Genomic DNA, 11,766 nt, shown 5'->3' on the forward strand with positions numbered 1-11,766 from the left:
CTGGTGGCATTCAGCATTCCTGTATAATCATTATACAGCAATGCTGAATACCACCAGCCCAGCTTGTCCCCCAATTCCCCCTAAATCAGTTATTACCCACAGACTACCCCAACCTTAGCTAACATATGCAGGCTGCAGCCCCTTTTCATCTGCGTCCTTGGCGACCAGTGGAGGGGAGGGGTCACAGGAGAGGGTGCCTGAGGAGACGTGTATCGGCTCCGCCTCCAACTGGCTATCAGTCATTGACAATTTAGAGGGCTGCCCTTGAGGAGCGAGCGGCTGCGCGATTAAAAAGCCACATCTTTAGCGCCAGAGAAGCAGCGGAGGAAGGGAGCCACTGCACCTGCGGCCGGGAGGTTCATTTAGCGGGGACGGGGTGACGGGTCCCCTGATGGTCAGTCCGCCCCTGGCTGGTGGCATTCAGCATTGCTGTATAATCATTATACAGCAATGCTGAATACCACCAGCCCAGCTTGTCCCCCAATTCCCCCTAAATCAGTTATTACCCACAGACTACCCCAACCTTAGCTAACATATGCAGGCTGCAGCCCCTTTTCATCTGCGTCCTTGGCGACCAGTGGAGGGGAGGGGTCACAGGAGAGGGTGCCTGAGGAGACGTGTATCGGCTCCGCCTCCAACTGGCTATCAGTCATTGACAATGACAGGCAGCTGCAGCTGCAAATGACCTGCTTCATTCAGAAGATCACGCCAGCATCCACGCTCCACATGCCTCCCCCTTGCTGCTGCCGGACCCGCCCGCATCCACACGCCGCACCTCCACCCCGCCTCACCCTTGCTGCCAGACCCGCCTGCATCCACATGCCGCACCTCCTCCCCGCCTTACGCACTTGTAGTCCTCTATAGCTGGTGGTATTCTGCATTGTGCTGTATAATGTATTATTGCTGGGATTTGTAGTCCCCTATACAGCGAAATGCAGAATACCACCAGCTATAGAGGACTACAAATCCCAGCAATAGTACATTATAGCTGGTGGAATTCTGCATTGCGCTGTATAATGTATTGCTGGGATTTGTAGTCCTCTATAGCCGGTGCCATTTTGCATTGATTGCTGTATAATTTTACACTTTCCATTTCACTATATTGCACACCACACTTTTTTATTTCCACTACTCCAAGCTTGCTCCCGTGATGGACTACAATCTCAGTACAAACTAGTAGTCCATCACTGGAGCCTTTTGTTTTGGAGCAGGGAGCCCACACTGACCACCTGAGAGCCTAATTAGGGAACCACCTCTGCTGCGCACACACACGCACCCATGAAACTCTCTGGACCCCAGGTGAGAGCCCACACAACCATCTTGAGACCCTGGAGACATCAGGTGGAGAACCCAGAGCAACAGAGTATGTAGCTTCAAATTATTCTGCATTGCGCTGTGTAATGTATTGCTGAGATTTGTAGTCCTCTATAGCTGATGCTGTTCTGCATTGCTGTATAATGGTATTGCTGGGAATTGTAGTTCTCTATAACTGTTGGTAGCCATTATTGCTGGGATTTATAGTCCTCTATAGCTAATGGTATTCTGCATTGTTGTGTAATGTATTGCTTGGAATTGTAGTTCTCTATAGCCAATGCCATTCTGCAATGCTGTACAATGTATTTCTGAGTTAGTGGCACAACTACCAGGGGCGCAGCAGTCATACACACGCACATCCCTCCACTACCAGTGTGCTTTGCATTTCCTAAACCGATCGATACATTCACACTACTGTTACATGGATGGCAAAAGTGGCAGACAGGGGCGGGGAGAAGGTGGGGGAAGAGGCAGAGCGGGAGGGGGGCCAAGATGCTGCACCATGGACCTCTGGGTTGTACTTGCCCCCTGGGCTAAAAGTTGCCAGTCAGCCCCTGGGTCCCTGTGTGTGTTGTAAAGTAGTCACCGCTCGAAGCTCGCTTCCGTGATGGACTACAAGGTCAAAACAAATTAGTAAAGTGAACATGAGATTGTAGTCCATCACGGGAGTGAGCTTGGAGCGGTGACTACATTACAACACACACAAGGACCATGGGGAACAGAAGTACAGGGATCTCAAGTCTCCCTGATGTTCAGGGAGTCTCCCTCTATTAGATAGCGGCTCCCTGATGACAGCCCCCCCATTGAATGTATTTTTATGATTTAACTCCTGAGTTTAGTGTCACTTTAAAGTAAAATAGCTCTTGCTGCCTATAGCAACCAGATCTTCTCAGCACTGAACAACAACAAAATATGAAAACCTGATTGGCATTGAGGTTATTATTTTTCAGTTTAGTGTTTGGCATAGAGACGATTGGCCCATCCCAGACCTTTGTTGCTGTGTATCTGTAAAAAAAGATGTCAAGGCAACTGGACTTGCTGTATTTTTCTTGAAGACGTTTCACTGGTCATCCAACCAGCTTTCTCAATTCGGAATGACTTGTACAAAAAATTATCTTGGAATAAGTATGGTGAATGTTGCTCCCAGATAATTTTTTGTACAAGTCGTTCTGAATTGAGAAAGCTGGTTGGATGACCAGTGAAACGTTTTCAAGAAAAATACAGCAAGTCCAGTTGCCTTGATTTATTTTTCACAGATATACCATAGACCTGGATGAATGAGAACCTTTACAGACTTTGTTGCTGTGGGCAAGCCAGGCTGCAACCAATCTGGCCATTCATAGTGTTGAATTTGACAGTTATGGGCTGTTTAGCTCACTTCTTAGGCTGGGTTCACAACTAGGCGTATCGAATATGCGCGTTTGTACCGCGATTCGCGGTAGAAAGACGCGCGACAAACACGCGTTTCCGAGGGCTACTTGGCTGTATTCCAATGGAAACGCGTGACAAAAACGCCCCAAAGAAGCTCCTGTACTTCTTTGGGCGTAGGGCGTTTTGTAGCGCGTTCATAAGGCCTGTAATACGCCCAGGTGTGAACCATACCCATAGGAAATAATGGGATTTCGGTGTTTGAGCGTTTTGCAGAGCGTTCGAACGCGCTACAAAACGCCCAGGTGTGAACCAGGCCTAAGAAGATACAAGGCATACCTCCCAATTTTCCAAGACGAGAAAGCGGGTCACCTTTTTGGCACAAAGTATGTAAGCAAAAGACCCACCCCTTGCCACACCACCAGTTATGTAGACTTCGAAGAATAAAAAAGCAATAATACTGTATATGATATTAGTTTAGAGGTTGGATGAAAGGTTTTAGTGCACTAAAACACTTTTGGTAATAACTATGAATTATTTTATAGAGGCCAAAACATCAAACCAAAAAGAGGGACAATTAAAGAGGAAAGAGGGACGGAGAGATTTGGTTCCAAAAGAAGGACAGTTCCTCCAAATGAGGGACAGTTAAGAGCAATGACAAGGTATTTGGTAACGTGTCATGAAAGGGTTGTAAGAGATCCCAGATATGGCTGAAAGAGTCTCAGCTACACAGGAAAATACAAACTTTAGGTCCGCCTTGCTACAAAATTAACTCATGTGTGGACTTGGTGTTAGTTGTCCAGTAATATATTTGGAATGATGGTCTTCGATGGAAGTGACTATGTCATATCTGGGCATCATGGTGGCCTAGTGGTTAGCACCCTTGCCTTGCTGCATCAGGGTAATGAGTTTAGATGTGCCATCTGCATAAAGCTTGCCTCCTAAGATCCACAAGGGCCCTGGAAGGTTACCTGTTGCCTCCTCAAGTTGACCCTAGAGTGCTTTTTGTGTGCAGGTATGGTTGGGACATTAGACTGTAAGCTCCTGTGGAAACAGGAACTGATGATGAAATGTTTCCATGTACTCTATTGTGTAATATTCTGGGCGGTATTTAAAAACAGGAAATACATAAACACACAATTTCCTCCTCGAAAGGATTGTTCCTGTTCATGTCCCTCAGAAGGGTTGTGACTTTTCTTTATTGCATGCAAAATAAACATTGTTGCACCTCAACCCTCAACTTCAACCTTCTTGTTCTTCCAGGCTTTAAGGAAGGATAGAAGAGTCAAATGCCTAGATCAGATAACAGGTAACCACATACACACACCAATACGGTCTTCATGCAACCAATATCAGATATTTAACAAATTCAAAAGTCGGAGTGAGGCCTACACACCACAGGCCTCTAATTACCTTCCTTGGCTGACAGTGAGGCCATCTCTGGCCATTTTCCTTGCCTAGGCCGACTCAAATTGTCTGTCTACAGTTCCTTGCTAGACACAAGCTAATGGAACCAGTGCAAAGGCACAGCCTATAAATGGCATCACCTCCCCCTCCCCCACCAGCAAAGGAAGCACCCTGCAGTCTCCTGTTCATGACAGCTGCTCACAATCCTAAACCCCATTAATACCCAAGGGATATGTGAAAGACTCAATCATACCTCTTCTCCTTTTTTCCCCGGCAGGGCGAAGGCCACAATTGCTGAATGTTAATGTGCTGTCAGTTAGGGAATGTATCAAAGCAACAGCCACGGGGTTTCCGGTGAGCAGTGAGCAATACTGCCTCCCCTCCCCCACTGCATACTGCAGCTTTTTTTTTTTTCACTCCTCCCCCACACACAGTGAGCTGTAGCCACACTGCCTGGAGCTTGGATACAGTGTCTATGCTGATCATGGGCACTTGGAGTCTTTCCTTATCACACTCTTTGCATTCCATATGGATGTGGGAAAGAAAACCACACTCCCTGACCTTGCTGGTGGTGGAGAAGGCTGTCAGGAGTCAGCTGGGGGAGCTGCAGATTGCAAAACATTTGCTGGTGTAAGGGGAAAAAATATATATGCAAGCTGCAACTGTAACCCCTTCCCCTACACAAATGCAAGGATAATTTAATGTGGTTAGAATAATTATCTTACTGAACAAAAAGAATGGGTGATGTGATGGGTTGTTATAAACTGATGAGAGGATTGGTTTATCTAGATGATCACCTGGTCAGGTGTTTCCATTGAAGGGTACAGTTAATGCTACATCATACATTGTAGACAATGGTGCATTTCCAACCTTGTGGTAACAGTTTGGTGAAGGCCCTCTTCTATTCCAGCATGACCGTGCCCCTTTGTAGAAAGCCAAATCCATAAGGATGTGGTTTGATGAGTTTGTTGTGAAGGAACTTGAGTGGCCTTCACAGAGCCCTGACCTCAACCCTAACACCTTTCGGAACAGCGACTATGAGCCAGGCCGTCCCATCCAACATCAGTACCTGACCTCAACCCTACTAAACACCTTTGGAATTAATTGGAATACCATATGTGAGCAGGGCTGGATTTCCCACAAGGCCAACCATGGCCCGGCCTTGGAGCAGAAGGGAGTAGAGGGGCAGCAGGGGTGTGGAATTCCTATCTCCTGATGCCCGAAACATGCAGTTCGGGGTGCCGGGCGGGTAGTTGTTTTCTACATTTAGCCCTGCTTTGGGCAAGCAGAGCTAAATGTACAGCGGGGAAGCCGCCGTTTGTTTTGTACAAGTGCCCCCGGCGATGTCGCCGAGATCACTTGTATGCAGCCTGCAGGTCTGCTATTCTCCATGGGGGGGGTTGGCAGGTAGGGGGGCGCATTGAGGAACCTGTCCTTGGGGCAGCAGAGAGAGTAAATCCGGCCCTGTATGTGAGCCGGATTTTCTCATCCAACATCAGTGCCTGACCTCACAGATGCTTTTTTGGCTGAATGGGAACAAATTTGCATAGACAACCTCCACAGTGGAGGCAAAATAATGCTTATGTAGGTGTGATGGTCAAGTGTCCACCAACCTTTTTTTACATATTTGTTTGAAGTTGCCTTTTTCAGTTTATCATAAATGTTTTGGCTACACATAAACTTTAAAACCTGAGTGTCTAACCCAAGGGTCTAAATCAGCTAAACACATTTTTTAGCTGCTTTAAAACAAACGGTGGACAATTTCTTACGCTTTGTCTTATTTAGAAAGGAGCTACAGCCTGAGTAGAAAGACATGTCCCCTACCAGTATGCTACTGGGAAGGACCTGTCTTCTTAGTGTGGAAGAAGTGGTCTCTCTGCAGTGGTCTGACATGCCCCCTACTTAATCAAACCTATAGCTTTGCATTCATCAAATCCTATGATCTCTACCGATTGGATAGATCTAGCTATGACTAAGCAGGGGGTGTGCCAGACCTCTGCAGAGAGACTATTCATCTGACACCTTATATCTCTAAGCAATGATTACCCAGCAAGGGTTTTCCGCCTCCCCTACTCTATCTAAAATAAAAAAAATGTGGGTTTTATGTATAATTTAAGAGAGAACAACTGAAAACTAAAAATATGAAGCATGTCTATGTACATAATGTAAACTCTAAATCAGGGGTCTCAAACCTCCGGCCCTCCAGCTGTGGTGGAACTACAAATCCAGAACTACAAAAGACATGACTCCCGAAGAGAGATGCATCATGGGATTTGTAGTTTCACCACAGCTGGAGGGCCGGAAGGTTTGAGACCCCTGCTCTAAATCTATTTGATACTATGTTTGGCATCACAACACACTGAATATGGTTTTCTTATGAAAGTCATATTTTGTGACTCCATTGCTCATCTTTATCTGGACATCCTGACAGTAGTAGAACTTCCTGTCCAGTAGTAGAACTTCCTGTTGCAGGCTGAGAACTCTAAGCCACTGCCTTCTCCATTAGCAAGAACATTGTCGGCCTGCAGTGCACACTCCTTCGGTTTTCTATTGGGCATGCTGTCTGTAGGAGGCGTGCACAGACATGATAGGCAGGCAGCCCATCGAACAACTAATGGAGTATGCAAGGCAGGCTGACTAAGCTACTGCTGATGGAAAGGCAAGGCTTAGCATTCTCAGCTAGATAAAACAAGTACTATCCAGTTTGTGACTGTAGACAAGTAGGGATGAGTAATAGGTATTTTTAAAGAAGTCACATGTTTCAACGCCACTTCAATTTTGTTAATTTGTAACATTCTGAATGGATCTAAAAGGATTTGTGGCCATTTCACTGCTTTTGTTTATTTGAAAAGGTTGGTACCGGACTGGTTGATAAATTCGTTATTTCTCTTGGGGTTGTAACACCCACATAAACATTCAAACAAGGAGAATTTCTGACTCACTACGTGTTATCTTGATTAAATATTTCCATACGGTTTTGTGTGATCTGAGAAGAACCGTGACGTTGAAGAACACTGGAAATTATGATTTTATGAATCATACGATTTTCTGCAGGACAAAGGTTGGTCACCACTAAGAGATCTATGTATAAAACGTTCACGGAGCGAACGTCTCTGCGAATGAGATTCACAGCGCGTTATGGCCATTAGATGGAGCTGTGGTGCCATTTTGTTTTGTAGATTGTATCCAACTGGCCAGATTTACTTTCATTTCCTGATCAAGAGGCAGATACTGCAATTAAGGGGGTTATTCACAAAAGGGTCAAGAGTGTGGAGAAGGCAATAGAAGTGAACAATCTAGGCCAAAATAGCCGATTTGGAAAAATTCTCCAATTCAGCTCACTTTCCAGTTCAGCTATGTTGTCCTAGATTGTTCACCTCTTCTGCCTTCTCCAAACCCTTCACCCTTCTGTGAATACCCCCTTAAATCTTTCCGAAATGAGGGGTCATACCCTATCAACTTTCAATGGACTAGGTGCTCCCATTGAAAGATTTCCCCTCAGCTCTTGTTGCGGTGTCAGCTGTAACATTTTCAATATGCTATCTCTTTTTGTCCCACTTATAATGGCCACCAGTGCAAATAGAGAAGGTAACTCCACAAAAGAGACAAAGACGGCAATAAAAACCTAACCTCTCACCAATCTATTCAAAACTATCAATAAAAGGCTTTGGCTTTAGATCAGGGGTTTGAAACCCCTGCTTTAGATGCACATTAAAACCTAAGGTTTGGCAATCCAACAATTCAATGTAAAGCTTTGGACAACATCAATCTCCAGCCTTCTATTTTTAAGACCCAGTAATTATACTTGCCTGTCCAGCAGCCTTTGTGTTGAAGCGTCACCCTCTTGAAGAGCTGGGGATGCAGATGCTGTCTAGAATTTCCGGGTCTGACGAAATGCATGTCTCTGGTGGCTGCTCTGGTTCCTCCCACTGAACTTTACGTCAGTACAAGACACAGTAGTGCCATAGGGGGGTCGGCTGGAGGAACCACAGCAGCCACCAGGGACATGCTATTTGACACACCTGGATAGTATCAGTGCCTGGTGCTCTTCAAGAGAGCAAAGTTCCAACACAAGGGCCACCAGCCAGATAATTATAAAGCTTCATCTTTCAGAGTAAATTATTGTTTACACCCCCTGACAGAGGGCTTTGAGTTAAATAGCTCTTGTTGTCCGTAACAGTCAGATTCTCTCACTCAGCGCTGAACAAAAAAAAAAAAAAGTTTATTTGAAAAGGTTGGTACCGGACTGGTTGATAAATTCGTTATTTCTCTTGGGGTTGTAACACCCACATAAACATTCAAACAAGGAGAATTTCTGACTCACTACGTGTTATCTTGATTAAATATTTCCATACGGTTTTGTGTGATCTGAGAAGAACCGTGACGTTGAAGAACACTGGAAATTATGATTTTATGAATCATACGATTTTCTGCAGGACAAAGGTTGGTCACCACTAAGAGATCTATGTATAAAACGTTCACGGAGCGAACGTCTCTGCGAATGAGATTCACAGCGCGTTATGGCCATTAGATGGAGCTGTGGTGCCATTTTGTTTTGTAGATTGTATCCAACTGGCCAGATTTACTTTCATTTCCTGATCAAGAGGCAGATACTGCAATTAAGGGGGTTATTCACAAAAGGGTCAAGAGTGTGGAGAAGGCAATAGAAGTGAACAATCTAGGCCAAAATAGCCGATTTGGAAAAATTCTCCAATTCAGCTCACTTTCCAGTTCAGCTATGTTGTCCTAGATTGTTCACCTCTTCTGCCTTCTCCAAACCCTTCACCCTTCTGTGAATACCCCCTTAAATCTTTCCGAAATGAGGGGTCATACCCTATCAACTTTCAATGGACTAGGTGCTCCCATTGAAAGATTTCCCCTCAGCTCTTGTTGCGGTGTCAGCTGTAACATTTTCAATATGCTATCTCTTTTTGTCCCACTTATAATGGCCACCAGTGCAAATAGAGAAGGTAACTCCACAAAAGAGACAAAGACGGCAATAAAAACCTAACCTCTCACCAATCTATTCAAAACTATCAATAAAAGGCTTTGGCTTTAGATCAGGGGTTTGAAACCCCTGCTTTAGATGCACATTAAAACCTAAGGTTTGGCAATCCAACAATTCAATGTAAAGCTTTGGACAACATCAATCTCCAGCCTTCTATTTTTAAGACCCAGTAATTATACTTGCCTGTCCAGCAGCCTTTGTGTTGAAGCGTCACCCTCTTGAAGAGCTGGGGATGCAGATGCTGTCTAGAATTTCCGGGTCTGACGAAATGCATGTCTCTGGTGGCTGCTCTGGTTCCTCCCACTGAACTTTACGTCAGTACAAGACACAGTAGTGCCATAGGGGGGTCGGCTGGAGGAACCACAGCAGCCACCAGGGACATGCTATTTGACACACCTGGATAGTATCAGTGCCTGGTGCTCTTCAAGAGAGCAAAGTTCCAACACAAGGGCCACCAGCCAGATAATTATAAAGCTTCATCTTTCAGAGTAAATTATTGTTTACACCCCCTGACAGAGGGCTTTGAGTTAAATAGCTCTTGTTGTCCGTAACAGTCAGATTCTCTCACTCAGCGCTGAACAAAAAAAAAAAAAGAAGAGGAGAACCTGATTGGCCACTTAGGCAATTGTTCTTCCCTTAGGCCCATTTCAAAGCCTTGTTCAGTATGCTTCCCTAATGGACAGGAGGCAGACAGGGTTACTTTATAATATGGTAAACTCAGAGGCTAATTTGCTGTCACTTCTGTAAAACTGCCGGGAATAGAGACTATAGTCAGGGCCGGATTTACTCTCTCTGCTGCCCCAAGGCCAGGTTCCTCAATGCGCCCCCCTACCCGCCAAACCTTCCCCATGGAGAATGGCAGACCTGCAGGCTGCATACAAGTGATCTAGGCGACATCGCCGGGATCACTTGCACATAACAAGTGGCGGCTTCCCGCAATGTACATTTAGCTCTGCTTGCCCAAAGCAGGGCTAAATGTAGAAAACAACTACCCGCCCAGTGCCCGGAACTGCATGTCCTGGGCATCGGGAGATAGGAATCCCACACCACTGCTGCCCCTCTACGCCCTGCTGCCCCAAGGCCGGGCCTTGGTTGGCCTTGTGGGAAATCCAGCCCTCAGGAAATGTAACACTTTTCTTTATTGCATGCAAAAAAAGCTAACATTGTTGCACCTCAACCCTCAACTTCAGCCTTCTTGTACTGAAGGTTCTTCCTGGCTTTAAGGAAGGATAAAAGAATTAAATGCCTATATCAGATAACAGGTAACCACATACACACACCAATACGGTCTTCATGCAACCAATATCAGATATTTAACGATCTTGAAATTTGGAGTGAGGCCTACACACCACAGGCCTCTAATGACCTTCCTTGGCTGACAGTGAGGCCATCTCTGGCCATTTTCCTTGCCTAGGTCGACTCAAATGGCCAGTCTACTGTTCCTTGCTAGACACAAGCTAATGGAACCAGTGCAAAGGCACAGCCTATAAATGGCATCACCTCCCCCTCCCCCACCAGCAAAGGAAGCACCCTGCAGTCTCCTGTTCATGACAGCTGCTCACAATCCTAAACCCCATTAATACCCAAGGGATATGTGAAAGACTCAATCATACCTCTTCTCCATTTTGTTTCCCGGCAGGGCGAAGGCCACAGTTGCTGAATGTTAATGTGCTGTCAGTTAGGGAATGTATCAAAGCAACAGCCACGGGGTTTCCGGTGAGCAGTGAGCAATACTGCCTCCCCTCCCCCACTGCATACTGCAGCTTTTTTTTTTCCACTCCTCCCCCACACACAGTGAGCTGTAGCCACACTGCCTGGAGCTTGGATACAGTGTCTATGCTGATCATGGGCACTTGGAGCCTTCCCTTATCACACTCTGTGCATTCGACATGGAGGTGGGAAAGAAAACCACACTCCCTGACCATACTGGTGGTGGAGAAGGCTGTCAGGAGTCAGCTGGGGGAGCTGCAGATTGCAAAACATTTGCTGGTGTAAAAATATATATGCAAGCTGCAACTGTAACCCCTTCCCCTACACAAATGCAAACATTGCATAATAGGATGGCACTGCATTTGATTCCATGTACACCAAAGTAAATAGGATCTTTCAAAACAAGTTTTGGCTATTATGAGAGCGGACGTCATTCCCTTTGGTTGTCTGCCAAATTTTTCAAGGGCAGTTTAATGGGGTGAAAAGAATTTCCTTCCTGAACAAAAAGAACATTGGTTTTGTGATGGGTTGTCATAAGGCTATAAAGGGTTTGGTTTGTCTGGATTTTCACTGCTGCTGTATTATTATTATTATTATTATACAGGATTTATATAGCGCCAACAGTTTGCGCAGCGCTTTACAATATAGGGAAGACATTACAATCACAATACAAATCAAGACAAGATGGTAAGGAGGGCCCTGTACTAATTGATCTGTTTGGTGAAGAGTAAAGGGGTCCTTTGGACCAGTCACAAGTTCATGTAGGTGTTGAAGCCCACCCTGTCTAACATATTGACCAAACAAGAATAACTTGACATATCTGTAGGGCTCGTTTGTCTGTTATTTCTACATACATAGCAGTTTCCTACTGGCCGTCTCTCTTGCTGATTAACGAGGGTGGGTGGTGGACAAGGTTCCCAAAAAGGAACAGAATGGGGCAGTGCACTGGTAAAGGGTAG

General features: G+C 45.5%; 1 protein-coding gene across 3 annotated transcripts in view; it reads right to left on the minus strand.

The window, feature by feature from the left end:
• Positions 1–10,788, minus strand: part of CCDC71 (coiled-coil domain containing 71) — a 29,334-nt gene extending 18,546 nt beyond the window's left edge. The window contains exon 1 of one of the 3 annotated variants that reach the window (XM_018576093.1): positions 10,711–10,788. In XM_018576093.1, coding sequence (XP_018431595.1) covers positions 10,711–10,721 — 11 coding nt within the window. In that variant the 5' untranslated portion in view covers positions 10,722–10,788. Of the gene's footprint in view, positions 1–3,820; positions 3,870–4,342; positions 4,429–10,710 lie in introns of those variants that run through there. The other 2 variants (XM_018576094.1, XM_018576095.1) reach the window with 2 other exon arrangements.
• Positions 10,789–11,766: the final 978 nt, after the last annotated feature.

Source organism: Nanorana parkeri, unplaced genomic scaffold (genome assembly GCF_000935625.1).
Source record: "Nanorana parkeri isolate BGI_ZX_2015 unplaced genomic scaffold, ASM93562v1 scaffold56, whole genome shotgun sequence".
NCBI classification, from domain to species: domain Eukaryota; kingdom Metazoa; phylum Chordata; class Amphibia; order Anura; family Dicroglossidae; genus Nanorana; species Nanorana parkeri.